This window comes from Tinamus guttatus, unplaced genomic scaffold (genome assembly GCF_059628265.1).
Source record: "Tinamus guttatus ecotype Peru unplaced genomic scaffold, ASM5962826v1 Tinamus_guttatus_pri_ptg000208l, whole genome shotgun sequence".
Classification (NCBI taxonomy): Eukaryota; Metazoa; Chordata; class Aves; order Tinamiformes; family Tinamidae; genus Tinamus; species Tinamus guttatus.
The window spans coordinates 4,516,871-4,539,291 of record NW_028288742.1 but is presented as its reverse complement, the minus strand read 5'-3'; the positions used below and the strand labels follow the sequence as shown (position 1 = coordinate 4,539,291).

The 22,421-nt window shown below is 41.3% G+C and overlaps 1 protein-coding gene across 2 annotated transcripts in view; it reads right to left on the bottom strand.

Annotated features, from left to right (window-relative positions):
• The window catches only part of VIT (vitrin), a 32,848-nt gene extending 10,889 nt beyond the window's left edge, over positions 1-21,959 (bottom strand). Inside the window, exons 1-11 of one of the 2 annotated variants that reach the window (XM_088524178.1) lie at positions 21,926-21,959; positions 20,310-20,375; positions 19,515-19,686; positions 17,215-17,348; positions 13,684-13,761; positions 10,729-10,809; positions 8,723-8,929; positions 7,989-8,039; positions 4,093-4,131; positions 3,935-3,991; positions 3,238-3,300 (exon numbers count right to left, since the gene is read on the bottom strand). In XM_088524178.1, the coding sequence (XP_088380304.1) occupies positions 3,238-3,300; positions 3,935-3,991; positions 4,093-4,131; positions 7,989-8,039; positions 8,723-8,929; positions 10,729-10,809; positions 13,684-13,761; positions 17,215-17,348; positions 19,515-19,686; positions 20,310-20,375; positions 21,926-21,956 (979 nt within the window). In that variant the 5' untranslated portion in view covers positions 21,957-21,959. The remainder of the gene's footprint in view (positions 1-3,237; positions 3,301-3,934; positions 3,992-4,092; positions 4,132-7,988; positions 8,040-8,722; positions 8,930-10,728; positions 10,810-13,683; positions 13,762-17,214; positions 17,349-19,514; positions 19,687-20,309; positions 20,376-21,925) is intronic. The other variant, XM_010223417.2, reaches the window with a different exon arrangement.
• Between the last annotated feature and the right edge of the window lie 462 nt (positions 21,960-22,421).

Sequence of the window (22,421 nt, the reverse complement as noted above, 5' to 3'; positions counted from 1 at the left end):
ACCTGGGCAGGGTTATTTACCAGAATTTCCTGACTGAGCGGAGTAAACTTTCTTTTCTGAGAAAACAGTGATGAATCAAGTGAGGGGCATGAACTGAAGTATTTAGACGAAGGGAACATACCTGTCGCACTTAGCACAGATTTGCTTCTGCTGCCACCTCACTGTCAAGGGCTATTCTCAGTCCGTGGTACTATCCTGTGTGACTGAAGCATTGGTCTTCTAACTTTTCTGGATTGTTTAAGCTCAAAGAAGAAAGATGTTTTCCAGTAACTCCATTGAAAGAATGCTTTTGGTCAGTAAGAGAACTGCTGAAGTTTCTCTAGATCTGCTCTTCTCAAAAAGTACTTTTGCTCAGCTAATAACCAAGTGCTCTAGTCCTTCCTAAGCCCTCTAAGCGAGTGCTTTCTATTGCTTCTTTGAGAAGTCTTGCACTGATTACCTCCTTTAAAACTTTGTATGGTGAGATGACATCTGTGTTTTCCTCATCAATGAAGAAATGAATACTAATTAAGCTGTAGATGCCAAAGTTTTTGGGTAGCGGTCTGAAAATATAGAGAATATACAGCTTTCTGAGTGATCCATAAATGACTCAGGATTTTTTTTCTAGGTCATGCTTTTAAAGAATCAAAGGTTGATTTTAAAAATATTACAAGACTATCTTAAAAACAAAGCAAAACCCTCCTGAGTATAACAGTGTGAAAAAGTTTGAGCAAGTAAGGCATTTCAAGAGATTTGATGTGCATTGTCAAGATCCTGGAAGACTTGGGATGTTCTTAAGAATGTGTAGCAGGAAGCAGAGCAGGCAAAATGGTGTGTCGAGATGGGTGTTTTTCCAGCACAACTTTTTCCTAAGTGGAGCTGATGACGAAGTTCCTCAAGAGCCCAGCCAAGCCCATAGAACTGATCATTGTTGTGTACTGAAGAGTGTGCGCTCGCTTGGTAGGGTCAAGAAAAACAGCGCTCTTTTCCAAGAAAACAAGGAGTTGCGCAGGAATTTCCCTTTGATCATTAGAGAAACTGGCTGCTTGGAAGAAACACACCAGAGCTGCCAGAGCCTGGGCTGAAAAAAAGATCAGGACTTGTTGGGAACATGGCAAGTGTGTGTCTGTGGGGATTTTCCTTCTTCTGTGATTGAGAAGAGAGAGTCATTCATGGGGTTTATATTTTGTGACCACCTTGGGGGATCTTGAGGTGTTTTAACCCAATATATTTGGCAGAATTAAATACTGGCTTTGCGTTAAACAAGCCTCAGCACTGTTTCGTCCTGCCTTGCGGGCACAGGTTCTGATAGATTGAGGCATGGCCTCCTTTAGCACCCTTCGGTCCTGATCACAAGACTCTTCTGTTTCAATCCTGCCAGCCAGGCAGATCTGCCACCTTGGGCTACTCTGCTCCTGCACAGGGTGTCACATATTTAGCACATTGCTGTGAGTGGCACATTTACAGGCAACCTATTTGCTCTGCTGTTCTGTACAGGCAAGTATTGCCCATATGTGTCTCCTCTGGAGGTAAATATTGGATTTTGACAAGGGCAAAGGGAATTAAGGGAGAGCAAAAAAAAAAATTAAACAAAAAAAATGTACGGTAGAAAAAGGAAATAGCTGTGACATCAGTATGGCAAAAAGAGCACAAGTAGCACAAAGATGGAGATCAGTTTGAAGACTGACAAAAACAAGGAAGAGTAGTGGAAAAGTGAAGGGGAAAAGTAAATCTCTGGAGGAAAAGGTGAAGGTATTTTAAATGCGTTTCAACTAGGTAAACTACAAAATGTCATTTTGATGGAGACATTAAACTTACTTGGTCTGTACTATCACAGAATCACAGAACGGTTGAGGTTGGCAGGGACCTCTAGAGATCATCCAGTCCAACCCCTCCGCTCAGGCAGGGACACCTAGAGCACGTGGCACAGGGTGGCATCCAGGCAGGTTTGGAAGATCTCCAGAGAAGGAGACTCCACAACCTCTTTGGGCAGCCTGTTCCAGGGCTCTGTCACCCTCACAGTAAAGTTCTTCCTCATATGGAGGTGGAACTTCCTGTGTTTCAACTTACACCCATTACCCCTCGTCCTGCCACTGGACACCACAGAGAAGAGCCTGGCCGCATCCTCCCTACAGTCACCCCTCAGGTACTTGAACATGTTGATCAAATCTCCTCTCAGCCTTCTCTTCTCCAGAATAAACGATCCCAGCTCGCTTAGTCTTTCCTCATATGACAAATGCTCCAGTCCCTTAATCATCTTCATGGCTCTCCGCTGGACCCTCTCTAGAAGCTCAATGCCCTTCTTGTACTGGGACTTGCCCTTGTCCTTGTTGGACCTCATGAGGTTCCTCTCTCCCAACTCTACATCCTGTCGGGGTCTCTCTGAATGGCAGCACAGCTGCTGGGAGTGTCGGCCACTCCTCCCAATTTGGTGTCATCTGCAAACTTGCTGAGGGTGCCCTCTGTGCCCTCATCCAAGTCACTGATGAACAAGTTGAAGAGCACCAGGCCCAGTACTGACCCCGGCGGGACACCACTGGCCACAGGCCTCCAACCAGGAAGATATACATACATTCTGCATAAGATATACATAAGAATGGCCTCTGGCCTCTGGCCTTCATTCTCTGGCTATGTTGCTGTCTCCTGGAGCAGTATCCCGCCGTGCACTTTCCAGCCCTCAGCAGAGCTGCCAGGACACTGAGCAGACTGAGGCTCTGCCTGTGTTCAAGGGCAACTGCGACACAGTAGAGCTTTGGACTAGGCTTTGGCAAAACATCTGAACCATGTCCTTGGGGGCAAATGCAGTCCAGGAGCAGCATTTAAGCTCAGACCCTGAGGAAAGTATAGATGATGTTTCTACCCTCAGTGTCAAAGGCAATTGCCATGGCTGTGATCAGCTTGGAGGCTTCTGGGAACAACAGGAAGAGAGAAAAATTTATCTTGCTCATAGACATGATGACAGGCTACAAAGAGCTGATTTTTTGCTGTTGTTGCACATTTGGACTAACAAGAAAGGCAAATTGCAAACCCCGTGGTAGATGTTCATTCCCACGGCCCAGAACAACAGCTCACCAGTGACTGAGCTTGTCCTTTGCTTTCAAATTCAGGAGGCTGCTAGTTAGCATGCAGCACGTGTGGATTGCTCTGGTGCTCCTCCAGCATACATGAAAACAACCTGAAATACTGCCTGCGGGTTTACTTTGGATTACTGAAACTATGAAAGGGAGCGGAAAAACTGCTCCTGAGAGTCTTGCTCACCCAGATGGGCTGGAGATCCGGCAGGTTTCCGGAAGGCTGCAACAGGCTCTTGGCGCTGAACTCCTGCGTGATTTGACAGAGAGGTTAGAGGTTAGACAGCAGTTGGCTATGAGATAGAAGCACCACAGCAAGGCACACGGTGGCCACAAACTATCTTTCTATACATGTTTTCAAAACAAATGGAAAAAGAAGATGACAACAATATATAAAAAAAAAAAAAAAAAAGAAGAAGGAGCATTTAAAAGCAGAAAAGGGAGACAAAAGAAGAAAAGTATTTAAATCTTATCTGCACAGGGCAGCTATTAGCCTGAGCATTGCAGCACAACATGGGTCCCAAAAGATGTCCAGCAAGCTCACTCCATGGAAACTGAAAACACTCATCTAAGGATCAGGTCAATGGCCCCAACTTGCATATACTCAAAGTTCTCTTGCTGTTTTGCAGCAGGAAATGTTATACAAGGCCTCTATGAGAGAGATTAGAATCCCATTTTAAGAAGTATTATAAGCTGCATTATTCCATTTTTCTTTTTTCCAGAAGTCATGCTAATATCACACATAATCAACGTGATGCCTGCTCACATTGCATCCCACTGAGAATGTGATTAGGAGTGGAAACATATCACTATATGTCTCAGTAGACACGAGTGGTGGCACTAGCTCCAGGGAGAAATCAAAAAAGAGATTTTAATGTCTTTACCTGTACCGTGTCGTAAAATATTCCTGCTACTTGAGGAGATGGAAGAGCCCCTGAATGCTTTGAAAACATTATATTGGTTAGTACCTGGAACTTAAACATAATGTTTTCTAATACTCTAGTGATAAATATCTACTGATTTTTATTAATTTAAAACTTACCTGTATTCTGTCCTCTTCCTTGTGCAGCCTGAATCTGTCCTGAGGAGATATCAGAATGGAAAACTGTAATTTACATCACATTTGCTTCAGAGCTACTGTTACCTGGGATTTCCATTTAGTCTCATTTTATAGCTCTCAGGATTCATGGTTTATATGTAGAGTTCTCACTAGCATCCTTTCTCTGTTGTTAACACTGTACAGTTGGAGCGAGCTTAAAAGCAAATTGCTGTGGTCTGTCACACAGAAAAGTTAATGTTCACTTCAGTTATGAATATTACTTGAATAGGACTCTAATCTACATTAAAAAAAGCTTGTCATTATTGCTGCGATTTGTTTCCCCTTAGAAATTTGTTATCTGTTTTTATTTATATTTCAATAACAGCTAATTGTGCTGGCTGTGGGAGGTAGGAAATACCAAACCAGACTGAAACCAGCTTATAACCCAACCAGTTTACAAGCCACAGCAGGAAACAGCAGCAGGCACAAGCAAGCAGGTACGCTGTAAATAACGGGATGGGACAGTATAAATGTGTCTGAATGTGACTCATGTCTGAAAATTCTCCAGCGCTGTCTTCACAAAAGGCTTTTTTAAGGTGATTGCATTAATATTATTAAAATCTCATTGCTGAAAATTACTAAAGGCTTTGCAGATGTCTTTAGTCATGCCTTTTGTTTGATTACATACTCTTAAGAAACTTGTTAATCAACTTACTCTTCAACAAGCTTCTATTCATTAGTTTTCCCAGTTAATTCTAAAGCTTGCTGAAATCCATGACAATATTTTAGCTGACTTCTATGAACATCGGAGCAAGGCCCAGGAGACATTTTTGTCAGTAAGATATCATAAATAAGGCCATTTTGAATGGTTAGCTCAGAAAATAGGAACTGCTGATATTTGGCATCCTGGCATCGCAAAATTAGGCGACAGCAAATCTTCTTATATTTTTATATATATAGTATATATATTATTTTATGTATTTTTTATAAAAAATATATAATATATGTTTTATAATGAATTTTATAGTTGACCCAAACTGGAATATCTCCAGGCCACTGGCAGTCTTTTGGTGGGATTTCTAGGTGGCATCCTGAGAGACAACTTCTTCTCCTGAAGACCCTCAGCAAACGTGGCTGAGTTTTCAGGTTCTGGAGTGAAATATCCGTTCATGCAGCAGTGCTGTATGGATTTTTTGCAGTCTATGTTTTCACACTGTGGAGATCTCTGTGTGCTGAAGAGCCTAAAGGGAATGAACGTCTCTTTAGACTTGTGAGGATGGGCAGACACTGAGTGAAGCCCGAGAACTGGGTCAGAAATTAAAGCAGTGGAGCAGAGAAACCTTTTAAATACTCAGATCAGAGAGGTTCCATTTCAGATGGATGCTGTGGTTGTAAACTGTGAGAAGGGGTGTAAATAATGAGCAGCTAATAGAACAAGGAATTAATGTGCAATGCAAAGCTAAGGACAGCTCTGGAGGGCTCAGATGAAATATGGCCAGGCAGAACAGAGAACTAATTGGGGCTTGAGGTCAGTGACATGCAAATACACTGAGGAACTGCTCAGAACTGTGGCTAGAAACCAGTCTCAGCCCCTGGTTGGGAACAAGCCCTGCAGTGAGCAGGAGGCAGTAAAAGACAGATTATCCAGCTGATGGGGCAGTGAAGAGGAATGCAGTTTGGAGTGGGCCTTTCAAGAGCTGGGTGCTGGTGCGAAAAGGGGAGCATTAGCGGCAGCAGACTCTGCTGGAACTTGGCCAGCACCCTCAGGTTGGGGTTAACTTAGGGGGAAGAACAGCATGCAAACTCTTTGACAGTCTTTCTCTTCTTTGAAGAGAAGGGGGAGAGCAGAACAAGAACAGCGAGGGCTAGGGTGGACGGTTTTACCTCTGACACCAACAGCTGTAAGTTCGCTTTTGCTTTTGGTCCTGTGAACTTCTGCCAGTGGCTGGAAATGGAAACACCTTCGCTAACAGCAGCCGCAGCAGTGTTCATTCTGCCTGTGCTCTCTTTCCAGGGTATTTACTTTTGAGGTGTCTTTTGCAGGCAAACTACCAATATAGTGAGAGTTAGGTCTGTGAGCTCCTGTGAGCCAAGATAGACAGGACATTAGATTCTGCCTGCAAGGTTTTTCTGTTTCTTTTAGAGTTCAGTTAAGCCAAACAGTGGTAGAGACAAGGGCAGCATCAGAAGCTTTGGTCTGAATAACAGGGGTGAGTGCTAAAGGCTCCTCAGGCAGGAAAAGCTGATGGACCACACTGCCTCATGTGTGGTCATCAGTTCAGAAATATATTGGAATTTCTGCAGGTTTTATCTAATTTTCCTCTTAAGAACTAAGAAGACATCAGGAGAAGTCAGGAAGTCAAATACCAAGCATAGACATGATCCATGAAATCAGAAATAAGTCCCCACTGCTCCTCTAGCTCACAATTAGCTGCCTTAAATCTGACATCTTTTATCATTTAGGGATTCATTTACATTAGATCCTTAGTAAAGACCATTGGGAAGAAATGTGCACCCAAATAGCAGTGAGATGCCTTTAGAAAGATTTGCAAAAGTGAGAGTCTTTTCATTTATTGTTATTATTAAAATTTATTTTTTGTTGGTGCTAAAACTTTGGTGTTACTAAAGACATGCAACCTTCAAGCTGACTTCAAAGCTGTCAGAATTTCATTCTTAGAAAAGCCTATTTGAGGTTCCCCAGTCAGTAAGAGATGCAATTATCAGTGGAAACAATAAAAGCCTCACTTGCTCTCAGCCTGCAGGAACATGAAAAGGAAATGAAAGCATCAACTAGGACCAGGTTTACAGGGACACTGGATGCTAAATGAGGCAGATCAACAGTGAATCTGAAGTGCACTGGATTGTGCTGGCACTTCAGCAAACCCTGCCATACACCTACCTGCACATCGCGCTCTGGCACCAGCACCTGCCCCTGTCCTGGAAGGCCTGAGGAGCACATGGAGCCACCCAAGGGCCGCCTTTCACCTCGTCTCCTCTCTTTCTCCCCCCACAGAGAAGATGCTGCCCTATCTTCCAAGTAGACATAGTGAAGTAGGAGACCTCCATACTTGCAGCTGAATTGGCCAGAAGATACACAGCATGTGCTTTGGCTCTGATTTTTTAGGCTACATGGATGCATCTAGTCATGTTTGTGAGAGCAGAACAGTTCTCAAAGCTTTCAGAAGTAGTGACAGAACATAAAACCTATGGCTAATGATTGGCCACCCTTTTTATTTGAATGTAATGATATTCTAGCACTCAGTAACAGCTGAAAATATTCTCCTTTACTTGAGCGCACAGCTGAGCAATTGCACATTGTATGGGAAAACTCCTCTAAATATTTGTATTGCAGCCTGCAGGCTAAAATGGAAGCAGGCTTCTGGAGCAGGATGAAGAGCTTCAAACAGCCATGATTTTGTTGTCAATAACACAAATGTAATGCCAGAAATAACATCACATTTATGCCAGGCTCAGAACCACAGCCTGAGGTTTTCGAAAGAGCATTGGTCTAATTTAAGTCGGCATTTCAGAACTCTCAGCTCTAAGTTTAGATAGCTATGCAACCATCTGTACTGTGTATCTTACAACTAGCTCAGATCTTCGAGAGAATAAAATCGCAGAAAGCATTATGAAAATAGCACAGGTTTCATCTCAGGTGTTGCCAAACCTAGCATTTGTCAAGGCTAAAACGTGCAGATATCTGCTAGAGAGGCTTCTCCAAAGCTGCAGATGATTAGCAGCTCTGACAATCAGGCCAAGTGTCTATTTTCTGGTTTATATCCAGCCTTGGCTGCAAGCATGGAGTTTGCTGAGGCTTTAAAGGCTGTTATTGAATCACTGCTGCCTTAAAATACACAGTACTCCATGTCTCGTGGCACATATTTCTTCACTGTACTTACTTGATGCTGCCGCTGCCACAGATGAATATGCTGGGTGGATACTGCTAGAGCCTAAAAACAAGAGATTTTGACTTTCAGGTATTGCAAAAGAAAAACAATACTAATGAATGTGAATAAATGAAGAGAAGAAGAAAAGACTGAGGAAACCTGGCTGTGTAAAAAGCAGAAGAGAACTCCTTTAGAATGTTTTCATCTTTCAAATATTAGAGTAGTTACTAAAACCTGTATTACAACTCTCACTTGCTGGAAAGTTATCACAAAATTAATTCTCAACCTGTTTTTAGAACTCTCAGTCCAGGTATACAACAAATATTTGTTGAGTATTATATCTGCAAATTACAAAACCATTTGGGGATGAAGAGTTTACTCCCCCATGAAACAGCTTATATGTCAGTGTATTATAGTTAGAGATAAGGACTAGCTGTAATTGCATTGTGTATTGCAGATGAACTAAGTTAAATATAGGCTCTTTTACCTTAGAGAATCTGCATAGGTTGTCTGAGTGTATAAAAAACCCACCAATTTTGTATGCATCTCAAAGTCAATACTACAACTCCAGCCCATCTGTTGGAATGAATTTCTTTATCTGCTATTTTTACATCGAATTGCTGAATACATGTTCATAATCTGTTAAATAATGGTATATTTAACTTCATGTCCTGTTCCTTAAATTTTAGGAAAACTCCAACCTCAGGAAAAAAAAAAAAAGATGCTTCATAACTTGTGCTACTGACCTGTATCTCTAACTCGATGCAGTGCTGGTCGAGACTTGGCTGTAGCTGCAGCTGTTGTGGTTCTGGTCGTCACAGGTGTTGTAGCTGGTTTCGGTGTTGTGGTGGAAGGGTCTGTTGTTGCTGTTGTCTGTGGTGGGCTTGTGGCGGCAATTGGGGTAGCTGGGTTTGGCACTGGAGATGTCTGGTACTCTTTGCGGACTGTATTGCCTTTAGAAACATCGTAAAAAAAATCAGCGTGTGTCATTACCTGGGCATGTGACACACGCATGGAAGCATCATTAATTGTGCTCGCTGTTTAAGGTGTTTTCCTTGGGATGTCTACAGGCATCGCCACCTTTGGATCCACTGGTGCCTTCTTTGGTGAGCAGATCTACCACACGTGTGCCCGTGTGACGCAGTATTGCACAGCTCTCTGCACAGTGCTGCCAGTGACCTCTCAAAACCTTCACGTTTCCCCTACACATTCTCTGCCTTGGACAGGAAAGCCCATAAACCTGACAGCTGTCTCAGGGCTATGGATTAGTTCAAGCAGGCAGTTGCACTCGCAGTTTCTGTTTTGTTGTCATCTTTTCTCAGTGTAATTAGGCAATTAGAAAGTCCATATAAATGGAAATCAGATGACATCTGGTTATAAAAGATGGCAACTTCTGAGTCATAGAGTGGAATAAGATATGCGCCACCTACCACAGCACTGAAATACTTTTGGACAAATGACAACTTTCAGAAAATAATGATTCAGGGAGCGGGTCCGAACCAGAAGAGAGAACACTGTGGCTCTGGCTAGGGTGACAGGGGAGACGAGAACATCTGAGGTGCCATTTCTTCCTAACTTTGACTCATGAGAGGAAGAGAGAACTCTGGTCACAAAGATGCACGTCGTAAAGATCCTTATACGAAATTAGTGATATGCTTATTGTTATTTTATGTCATTGTCTTAAGAGGGGAAAAAAAAAGTCTTCACTATCTTATCCTTCTATCTACAGAAAAAACTCCCTAAAATATATGCTGTGTTCACCCCAGTCTTGTTCTTTTCCTTTCCACCCATATCCCCAGGCATGGCTTGACAGCCTGACAAACTGTGTATGCTGAAAGGAGATGGTGTGTCTTTATGCACTTTATTCATTGCTGCACAGCACAAGCTTGCATTTTATTCCTGGATGCTCTCCTTTTGGAAAGCATCATCATGAAACTGTCCAGTGGATTAATTACTGTCTAATGCTAGCCACTGAAAAATTCAGATCTCAGGCACTTTTAATGGGATAATGCTGAAAGAGGGGTTGGAAGAAAAGCAAAACAACTCAGCTGAAAAAAATCATTCTGAATGGCGCTCTTTGGGCTGAACTGTGCCTTGCACTAAAATAAAGGAAACAGGGGGCACACTGATTTTTCCCATGCAAAGTGGTGCTGCAGAAACAGGGAGCACGAGTAGCTGTGCTCTCTATACCCTAAGCTGCAAGGAGCAAAGAGGCATGGAGCTAAGCATATAGCAGAAAAAACAAAAACAGGAATGAGGAAATATGATTAAACAAAGCAGGGGTAAGATGATGCCTTGGTGCTAGCCGGCTGGGACTCTGGCAGAGCCTTTAGGGCAACAGGAGTGCTTAGGGGGGCTGGTCCTTCCCAGTGCTCCAGCAGGCAGGATGTCCAGCTCCATCGCAACATCTAGCGGAGTTTGTAGGGCACATTTTCCACACGGAGATATAACATTCCCACATCTCCCAATAACGGAGAGCTGTAATGCAGGCTCTCCAAGGTCTTGACACATGAACTGGCCCAAAACACAGGCAGAAGCTATGCTGGGAGGGTGCCTTCTTTTCTCCAAATTGTCACCTGCCCATGAGCCCAGGTCTCAGGAGATGCTTTGGGAAAGTAGGGCTGTATGCATTACCTGTATGCATAATGTATGCATTAGCTGAAAGCGCCTCATATATATTCCTATAACCATTTGAGGGTAACTTAGGCTGAGAGGGACTTTGGAGAGGAGCATCAGGATCCTCAATCCATACCTTGTTCTGATGCTTTTTCTGCAGTGTTCGAGATGCTGACATTCTTCATAGCTTTTATGTCTTGCTCTGACTTTTTAGGCTCTAAAGCAAAATGAAACACATTAGTAAATGCAGCTTTCAGAGGAAATAACTTTAAGTCTGAAATTTAGAGATTATCAGTCCTCAAATGGAGACATCCCATTGCCTAGCTTAGAAAGGCTAGTCAGGCTCATAAGAGCTTTCTCAACAGATGAGAAAAAGTGATGATTGCCCCTAGATAACAGTCACCTCCTATTTTCAGTGTCTGACTTAGGCAGTACCTGCTCCAAAGCTCCTATCAGTGTCAGTAGAACTTCAGAAGTGAACATTAAACATGTGATTTTTGTGTTCTAATAAACCCAAACACATAAGATTCAAACAGCGTGTTGCTGACTTTTCTTTAGAGTAGCAGTGTCCTGAGAATCAGGGTCACAGTGCGTGCAGGGTGTTTGGTGAATATTAGCTGGCATGTCATATTTCAGCAGCTAATTCGCATGCAGATGCAGTTCTTTCTTGTCTAACACTGTCGAATCAACATGGAGTTAAATACTGAATTCAGTGCACTGGCTTAGAAGAAAAGATTTTTCTTCATCTTTTTCTTCTTCTAAGACCCAGACTCATCAAAGTATTTGGAATTTTGTTTATTACAGTTCAGTTATCCCTACCCTGCAACGGAGTTTGCCTATGTTTTCAGATCTGACTGTGCACTGGGGTTTTTTGTTCTATTTTTTTTTCTCTTCTCTAGCTATTTTGGCAGTATTGACCTAGTTTAGAAATTACTCCAGGGTTAATAGTTTCCTATTAATTTGGATTTGGATTATTTTAAAGAGCAGCTGTTGATTGTTTTTACCAGCTGTGAATAGTTGTAATTCTGGGAAGGTTTTTCTTGCTGTACCCAGTGTTTGGAGAGCACTGTAACCATTAGCAATATTTAAAGAAATGTCAGGCACTATGAATCTCCAATGCCCTGAGGACCAGGACCAAAATTGCATCTCTGACAGTTGATCAGATGTAAAGTAGGATTTTCCACTAATCTGGCAGTGACTGAGTGTAATCCTCAAAGGACGCACTTTAGCTCCTCGAGATAACGGGCTAAAGTATCCAGCTGTGTAATGAGGTCTCTAAAACTTAAATCAGAATTTAAAAAGTAGTTTTTCTAATTAAAAAAAGAGAAGTAGGAAATCCTCCATCACAAGATGGCTCTAGCACCACATAGCAGGGGACAATTGCACCACATTGATACAAGAACAGGCAGTTCCTAGCACAGTGGGGCTGAGAGGGATGGGCTGAGGCGATGAGGGCAAGGAGGTCTCAGGGGGAGGTTGATTCAGGTGTCTGGGCTCTTTGCTGCTTGTGAGACAGGGCTGAGAGGTTCTCAAGAGCTGCATTTGATAAATCAGATATTATCTGTTCCTACAGTTATCCTGGGTTTTCACTGCATGAATGCACAGTTTTTGTTGCTAGGATCCTAACATTTTCATTCATACCATTTCATTCAAGAACAAAATGAAGGAAGTTGTTGGCATCTTTGGGTTGCTGCAGGCACAGTCTTTGGATATTTTGTTTGTATAACTGAGATGTGATTTGAGAATGCTTCCCGTTCCTACTCTACTTCTCATGCAGCGTGGGTTTTAGCACTTTGAAGAAATCATTGCTTGCAGATGGCTGAGCACTAGCTTGGCTGATAGCTCCTGATCTGCCGTGATACATTTGAGCTGATACTTAAAGTGTGGGCACCTTCAAGAATGAAGACATCTGTTTTTAGTGAGCTTTTCCTGGAAAAAAAGCACAAAATTTCCAAGATATTGCCCTCTCTCCCTTGTAGCAGAGCTTAATATTTGTGTCAGTGATTTCAGAGTGCCTAGTCAAGGAGCCTTTATGAATCTGTCCTTATTAGACTGTAGATGCAAAGGTACTGCAAGTCAACAGTGAGTATTTTGAGAGATGCATTTTCAGTCTAAACAACTACAGTGTTCAGATGTAAAAGTCCCTTTGAGCGAGTAAAAGTGTAAAGATGAGGAAAAAGCTTTGTAATTTACCTCCATGAGTAATAAACAATAATGAAGAGAAGCACAGCACAGATTTGAACTTAACCAAGCACAACCTTAGATGGAGACACCCAGGGGAAGGTGTTGGAGTGCATGGACAAGCTACAGCACCTTTCCTTATACCACAGTTCTTGGCTGATCAACTCAGTAACATTCAGGCTCAGCAAAAGAGCCATGGTAGCTGAGAACTGCTAATAGGGAATTATGGTACTATAAGATATTAATTTTGTTTTCATTTCATTTCATTTCAAAGATGATTCTGGACATAATGCTGTTAGTACAGGAATAACGAACAAGTGGCATTTCAGTGATGGAGACACTTCATGTACACTTGAATATCAACTGCCACTTGGTCTAAACCATGATGATAGACCTTTTATAACAACTGTTTTTTTTTGACTGAGTTGAGTCTGAGAGAGTAGGATGCGAGCTAAAAGGAAGTTGGTCCTTATCATATTATCCCTACCTAAGGCTGATGTAAATTGCCGTCTTTAATATTCTAAGTGTCATTATATGTTATTATGCTCTCCACATTATCATCCCAAGAGATAACGTGAATATCATTAAGAGAAAGCCAATATGTAAATATATCAAATGATTTCATATAACCAATAAAATATCATGCTTTCAAACAGATATAAAGCAAGGGCAAGACTGCTTGAGAAGTTCTGTGGAAAAATAGAACAAAATCAGAAAATTTCTGGAATAATTTTCATATATTTAACATAAGAACTATGAACAGGGATTTGGAGCAGACGTTAATGCCGATGAGCAAAAGAGATGCATTAACTTCAGTCTTTGAACAATCAAACCTTTCTATTACACAACTGAGACACTATAACAGATAGATATGAATTGGTCTGGGGCAAAGACAGTCAAAAATACTTGCCTGATTTAACAACTGTGCTTTTTGAAGAAGAATATTCAAGAGTTGATGGGTACGTCACACCTTTCCTTGGCTTTCCCTCTACAAAAAGTAATTAAATAATACCACAGAGTAAAGTCATGGTTACAGAACAGAGATAAAAACTCCAAATAACTGAGTGCACAATATAACAGGCAAATCCATGACTGGCATTTTAAGAATTTTAAGTTTTTTTACATCAAGACTCCCATATAACATACAGGTGCAGAATCAGACTTGTTTCTCTAACACCCAACTTGTTTTCTTTAAAATTCCTTCATCTCCTGGTAGAATCTCAAAACCATTCCACTAAAAATACCAGTACGTAAACTGAGCATCATTAAAATAAAAAAGGCATAAAAATGCAGACCTGGGAGCATTTTGAAGAGGTTAGCTAGTTCATTCCTTTGCTCTCAGGCAGTGTTAAGTATAAGGACTCTTGTATAACCTGTACTTAAATGCATAGCCTTCCTATGTAGCCTTTTGCAGTGCCTGACTATCCAGTTGAGTTGGAAAGCGTGTTTGATGTGGGATTCCTTTCTTCAGGCACATAGCATTCTTTTCTAACCTCACTTTTGTGTTCTGGCAACAGTCTTCTGCAATAATAACACCGAGAGAAGGCTGTGTTTGTGTGTGGGAGCATATGATAGCTATATTTAGATCTAAAATGAGGGTCCTGTCCTAAACCAATGAGCTGTGTTTCCCAGTTAAGCTTGAAACCACAAATCTTTCAGTCCTGTCCCAGATGCCATTTCCATTGGCATGTGCAGCCATGCAGTTCTGTCTCATGGGGCAGTTTTGATAATCAGAAGAGATATCTACACCAGTGAATGAAAATTGCTGCAGCAAAACCTGGGGAACTAAAGACCACCCTGTCCTCTAGAAGCTGTGTCTGTGGGAGTTTGGATGTGGTGGACATGGGACTTCTGGACCCAAGTGACTCTATGAGATGCTGCGCTGTTGCGTACATCTGTGCTATCTCACGTTAGACCTACCTCTTCTTTGCTTTCCCTTATTTCTGCAGCAGATTCTTTTAGGCCTGTGTATATGTCACTCTAAGCATGACAGCTGTCATCTTAGGTCATTAGTCTAGAGATTGAATCTTGGAGAGCCTTTCTACCAGCGTGGTAGGAAACTGGAAAAGTTACTTGATAACAGGTAATTGCTAAGAGCTTTTATGGATCTCTGGCAGAGCTAGAGCTGTCAGATCTACAAGGTTGTTACAGGGATGTAGCAATAATCTAATAATCAGATTTTAATTTAGAATCTCTCTGTGCTAGCCAGGCAAATTTGGGCAAATAGGCTGCCACTGGGGAGGTAAACTGGCATGGGGAGGCTGGCTACTCCTGAACTCTGGGGATTTTGATAAACAGCAGCTTGGGTCCCATGCGTGGCTCAGAGGAAGGTCTGAGACATGACCTGAGCGTGGCCCTGCTTTCTGGAGCAATAACTGTATGTCCTTTCCATTGATGTATCATCTGCAAAAAGTTGCATCTAGGCCAGCTTTGCTTAACATACCTAAAGATGGGCGACGTGTGGGTTGAAAACCTCACCTTCTGCCTGTTTGAAGTACAAGCAATGAGGTGGTGGCTGCTCACCCTCTCAAGCCTATTTGTCAGGAGCAAACCCGGAGGTTTAGGACTCTATTTTCTCAACCCGGGAGCTGCAAAACTCCCACTGCACTGAATGGAGTCATTCAGCTGAGTGCCAAGGCGTTTCAGCGCTTGAAAGCGAACACCAGGCCATTTGCATACCTCCTGGTGCGCTCCCTGCTTTAATCCCGGGGGACAGGCCGTGTCCCCCGCTGCTCCTAAATCACGCCACTTCATTGCCTGGCTCCCTGAGGGATTCCTCTTCAGGGCCCTTTTGTTTGGATGCTTATTCACAATTTAAATATCACAAACTCTTTGTGACAATATCCTGACTAGGAATCAACTGTCAGCACTTTTCCAGGGTACATTATCACATACAGTTTTGATCGGCTGGTGGAGAGGTGATTCAGTTAAAGCTCAAAAGCTGTCCTGAAATTAATGCCTTGGATGACCTTGTATTTTTATTGGGAATCCTTTGACTCATAATTGTTAAAAAAAAAAAAGACTCTTTTCTTTTTGAGAATGAGATCTGTCTGCCTTCATCCTCAGGCTAATGAGATGAACAGCACTGGATTCCTGGTTTTTCATTCTTCTAAATGTCCCACATATAAACTCACACTTTAAGAAGAAACAGTGAGGACTTCCTACCTACTACCTACCTTTAAATTATATTTGCTTTAATGCTTGAACCTGTTTATAAACTGAATAGTTCCATGGACTTCACTGGGACCACTCAACATGAGAAAATTAAGCACACAAGGAAGAAATGTCATCATGCCTATGTGTATCCTGATTCCTCATCTCATCTCACATGTGTTTGTAACTTCCCTCTGTCTCTTCTTTAATTAATCAAGAATAAAGATTTGCTACTATAAGCCTCAAATTCCTGCAGTTTCACAAGACAGCAATTGAGCAGCTATTGAGGTAAAAATTTTTATTTCCCATTTATGTACAATGTGCTGTTTGTTGGGAAAAAAAAAAACAGCAACAAGTATAAGTAGCAATTCAACTGTTCCAGGAAATTCCTACTCATCCAAAATAAATCCCTCTCATAATGTGGTCTACCCATTGGAGAATGCTGTAAAAAGGTGCATCCAAATATATTAATACCGATTCCAGATGGCAGCTCACTTTGGTCACTTTCTGAGAGCTCCTTTGCTATTCACAAATTTTCACATGAAAAGACCATTTCTTTATTTTTAGTGGCTATTTGGTTGCTTCAACTGTTGGTTTTTCCAGAAGTGATGTAATTAACTAATATTAGCTGGTCATACCTAAATCCTCAGGAGAAGTTTGGAGCACTTGTATGGATGCTGCAAGAAGTTAGATTTAGAAATAGTGGATAAAGCAATGCAACCTAGACCCTGCTTCCCATGGGCAGAATGGCGACAAGCAGGTTTAAGAGAATCTGAAGTTGGTATTAAAAAGTTTTAACTTCCAAAATATTGTGAATTTCTTTAGTGAGTCCAAAGTAATGCCATGTCTTGCTGTACACTATGGGGAGAAAAAAGAGTTAGTATTAAATTGGATTTCCTTGGAAATCAGTGGATACTGAAACCATTTGGCTAACAGAGATGAAGAGAACTGGCAACATATTTGGGTTTCATCGGTACTATTGATTGATATAGGCTTCTGCATAAATACACTATGGCTGTCTATGGCTTGAGATGGGTGGAACTCTTTTAGTTTAAAATGTGTAGGCATATAAATAAACTACCAGAACTTGGAGAACTCAGGTAACTGTGACCGCCAGCTGCGTTACGATGTTGGTGGAGGAAACCTTTGAAACCTGCCTTTGCTGGAAAGCCTAAATATGTGGAAAAGCTTCATGGTGACACTGTTTTGTCCCTCCTGCCTGCTCCCAACTCGCACAATTCACTGCTTTGGGCAGCCTGGTTGGGGACTTGGCACATTTCCACAGTACCTGCAACGAGGAAGGACTCCCTCCAACGCGGCAGCGACAGGGATCGGACCCCGTTCGAGAAGCTCCCTCTGTAACCAGAATGGCCAGCAACCTTCTGGACGAGGATCTTCCCACCTGCGTTGTCAATTATGCCGCTGCAAGGGGGAAACATGGTATCCAAAGGAGAAAATTATCGCAAAAACAGAAACCATTCAACAGGGTTGGGAGGTAGGAAGTCTACACCTTTTGTTTTTTTTCTTTAAACCAGGTGCTATAGTGAAGCTAGGAAGAGGCAGCTAGGTCTGCTGTTAATAAATATTTGTACTTCTTCAATATAGAGAAAATCATTTGCTATAAAATGCGTTTTAGGTCTGTTTGCTCTTCCCATTTGCTAGCTCTGTGTTTGAATTTGACCTAATTGCAGAGAACCCATTTCTGTCTTCATTAAAATCCCTACAAGATTTATTGAACTACTGAAGATTTGTAGAAATGTAGTCAGAGAAGTCTTAGGGCCAATTATGCAGCAGAAATAGCTAGACAAATATGAGGCAAACCTCCCTGTCCTCTTTTTGTTTTGTAAAAACTGATGTTTTCTTCAAATTCCAGTATATGTACTGAATAATTTAGCAGAAAATTTAGATTGCTTTTGATCTCAGTCTGGAGTAAATTCAACAAAATATTACTGAAAGTTGTCAAAAACCTGACAGGCTGTGTGTGTGGTACACACTAAATGGTGTTTATCATATGTTTTGATACATATCTCAAGACAAACAAAACACTTTCAGTGTATGAAACCTGACCATAGCGTTAGTAGGTGAGTATGGAAACCAAGTTGTGACTGCTACTATAAAAGGATAATATCATTGACAAAAATTACACAGTGCTGGAAAATAAGAAATGAACAGCAAAAAAAGGTGAAGAATATGCTAGAGATGTAGATTTCTCTTATGATTGCAAGATGCTGATGGTAAAATACTTGCAAGGAAAGCAAATTTGCGGATTATGGAAATGCAACATATAAGCTAAAAATGCAAACTTAGTTGGCAAATGAAGAAAATAGAGATGCTCTACGCCAAAAATACAGGCAGGCAGCTTTTGAACTGTGTGTATTCACTGTCGGTATTTTGAATGAAGCTTGTGACTTGCCTTTGGGGCCAGCTCTGCTAGCAGGGGCATTCACACAATTTCCGTGTGTGCAGCTCTCTGAAGGCAGCATTGGCTGGTTGTCTGCCAGCCACTTGACAGTCATCTCCATGGCCAACAGCTGAGCACGCGTGGTGGCAGCCAGGAGATGGCAGCGGCATCGCACAGACGTGTCTATCTGCAGAGAGGGCTGCGGAGGGTTTCACGGAGCCACCAAAAGCTGCCCTTTAATCTCACCAGCTCATACTGGAGCAGCTTATTACATAACAGGAGCAATTCACAGGGTGGGACTGAGAAGAGAGTGAGAAGACAGAAGATCCCAGTGCTGGTACTGCTGGTGTCACCTAAGGTTTACAAAACTCTTTTCCTTTCTCCATCAATGCTGCTCCAGGTTCCTAACACACTGTTAAGGGAAGCTGTTTTTCAAATACAGTACAAAGTGCCTAAGTTTCAGCTATTCGCTGGTTCATAGAACCAGAAGCACCACAACAGTGCTCAAAATGAAGTCAAGATGTCGGTCAGACTACGAGTTCTTACTGCATTTTCACTTGAATCTTATGGTCTTTGCATCCTGCCTATAATTGTTATGTGTTGTTGATGCCAAGTTATTCTCCATTTAAGATTTCTGCACATTTTGACCTGGCAAACAAAACTTTGCAAAACATCTTCTGTGTATATTTGTCCTTTTCTTGTAGCAAATAGTTCTTTCCTGTAGACTATTACTCAGCATTCGATGTTGAGAATGATTAAATTGAAACCTGGGCAGCCAGCTAATCCCAGAACCATGTGAATTGCATATTTTCATCACTGGTGATATGACATTTTTTTTTTCTGAACATTTATTAATAGCAACAACTCTATCCTCCTCTTCCACTCAAATAATAGTAACGCAATAATCACTTGCTACACATGAATGAGAACTGCAGATCTCAAGACATTTCTCCTAGTATTGTGAAGCACCTTTAAACATGACTAATTTCATTTGGGATGCAGGATTGACAGCATTTTATGACTGGAATCATAATATCATAGTCTTTCTCATGTGTTTTCTACTAGAATAGCAGCTTGCGATCAAATCTGCAAGGCAGAGGCAACTGTAAATAACCTGAAAGAACAAGAGCTCCTTACACTGAAATTATGGTTCTGTCTGAGCATCTGACTCGTTTAAACTCACTCACCTGTGGATTGCAGCGCTACACACACTGGAAAAAGAAGCATAAATGTCTGTGCCATAAACACGATATTTTATATCTTGACATCCAGGAGGGCATTTTGCAATGAATTCTGGATTGATTATCTTCCCCGCCTTGACGTCACAGTCGATCTGGGGTACATCTGTGAGCACAAAATCTTTGGAAAGTCAGATTGAATGTTTCCACAGCTGAATGACCTTGTTACGGAATGTGTGAGCTGGGTGACAGGGAAATTTTCCTCTCCTACACTTACACAAACGCTTTAGAGATGCAAGCAATGCTTATGTGTTATGCATCTTCATAACTCCTCTACTAAGGGATGTGACTGTAACTCATGATGAACAGAAAGGTCTGCGGGCATTTTTGACCTCGAATGTTTGTTTTCTCGGAGCAGAGCTTAAAGTTATAGAGACCTGCACATAGGACATATACCACCTCTTCCTACTAACTAACTATATGTCCTCATGTTGCAGCACATTCATTTCACATAGTTATGTCTCTTTGCAGCCTTAGTACTATGATCCTTTTACAGTTCCTGGTTGCCCATGGAGATATATTTTAAGAGAGAATCATGTGATATATTTCTCACACATATTTAGTGGTACTTATTTTACTCAGTGATGCGACTTCACTAACAGAATATATTAGTTAATATATGTTCCCACTGTGTCTACAGAGATTTGTAAAGAGTTACCAAAATATAACTTCACTTCTTTGGACTTTTTCTGCACCAGACTTGACTTCTGTAAAGCAACCAAACATACTACTGGGATGACTTACATAGCTTAGCCTTTTTAGTCTTCTTCATGGCTTCCTTAGCTGCATATGTATATGTAAGAAATACACCTAGAAAAAATTGAAAAATAGTATGAGGAAAATGGTGGACAGTAGCATTGGTCACCACAATTTCCTGTATATGGAATTTCATATGTTTGACTGAACTAGCTGAAGAAATGAGATGGAAATATTCTAAGCCACATTTAGGTTTCTGAACTTTGCAGACAAGATGGTATCTACCATAAAGTGAGTATTTTTCAAAGGGATTAAAAACCATTTCATCTCACGTGTCAGTTTGTGGAACTCACTATCAAAAGACGCTATTGAGTACATATGGTCAAGAAAATCATGAAAGATCCAGATATTTTCATAAGTAATGAAAACACCTTATAGTTAGTGAGAAAGAGATGCTAAGGATGTGCAACATTCTGTGTGCATAAAACACCTGTGAAGTTATGGGGAGAAAGCTCCTCCTCAACAGCCCTTGTGAGGAGTTTAGCCCTTAATAGTGCAGTATGAAATTTCACTCATTGGTCTCTAGTGGTGGCCTGTATGGGCTACCAGACAGCACTATGGACTGTATGAGATTGTAGAGTAGCATGTCCCAGTATCCTGTCTCAGCAAGGGCACTGTTTTACTTCAGTAAGCATAATTACGATTTGAAAATTGTAACGGCAAGAGCAAAATACACAGGTTAAAACATATCTTGCACTCTCTGTATGTGGTTATCTTGTCAGGTTTACTTGAGAAATGTATGACATACTGAAACTTCATTCTGTGTGCTTATCTTACAAGCAATATATTACGGGTAATAGCCATATTACAAATATTTTCACCTTCCTATTTACCCTTCCCTAGTCTGACCTTTCAGAGGGAATTAAAATGCTCTATTATGTGTTGGTTGATCCTCTGATGATTTGTTAGGTTAATCTTGCTAAAATATGTGATAGCAATTGTATTTTTTTCTTTACTCTTTTCCCGCTAGACTGATTTGAGAGAATTTCCAGACTTAACTCTTAGAACTTGCTCAAAAGAAAGAAGAGGATCTGAAGTGAGGATGTACCATTGGGACCTTTTGTCATTGGCATAATTGTATTACCAAGGATAACTTTTAGTTTGAGGGAAAAAAAAAGAGAGAGAAACAGAGAGAGAGCATAAAAGAAATTGGAATGTCTTGGCTGAATACAATGTTAGGGCATGATTTTATGTGGATAAAGTAATTTTTGTAGCAAGGAGAGAAAAACTGTATGGATAGCTATGAAGATAAAGGTCTATCTCCTGCAAGTTTTGAGGGTTCCAGCTAGAGGGAATATTGCATGGGAACATTGAAATGAAAGCCAGACAGCACAGCTAGGTTACATGGTGGCTGTACCTCTGTCAAAGAGAGATACAGAAGTATATAAAGAAATCCTGCTTGGCTTATTGCAAACTTACTTTGGCACTCCTTGGTCATGGAAAGCCCTGCATTCTTGGACAACTCAGAATAAAACAGAGAATGAATGTTTCCCAAGTGTGAAGTATGCAGACTCGCAATCTTAAAGTGATATTGTTATTTTACAGGGATCCTTGGCCTAGCTCCACTTGAGCTCATATATATATAGCAGATCAGGTGTACTTACCAAAAAAGGCTGCAATGACTGAGGCCTTCATGGTAAGAAAGGCAAGGTCTAGATATATCAGTAGGAAATTCTGCAAAGGAAAAGAAAAGTACATCAGGCTACATTTGAAGGAACAATAACTGACACTGAAAACCATGAAACCATTCAGAGTCCTCATGTGCTGAATTTTCTTCTCACAGGCTTTCTGGAGCAGCTGATGTTACTGGAATAGATTATATTTGGGTTATGACATTTCCATGGTTTGATTTTTTAACTTATCTTGTAATTCTACCATCAACTGGAAGTTGCATGAGAAATCTCTTTCCTTTTGTGTTTGTGTATGTGTGCATGCCAGGGTATGTGTTCAAGGTTAAGAGAACTCTCTGTTAGAAAATCTGGATGACATTCTCTTTTAGAATAGTTAGGAGGGAGGGTGACTTGCTCCTCGTTTGAAACAGCGGGTCCAACAAAAAGATAAAGACAGAGCGAGCTCCCCCAAATTCATTGAAATTGGGTA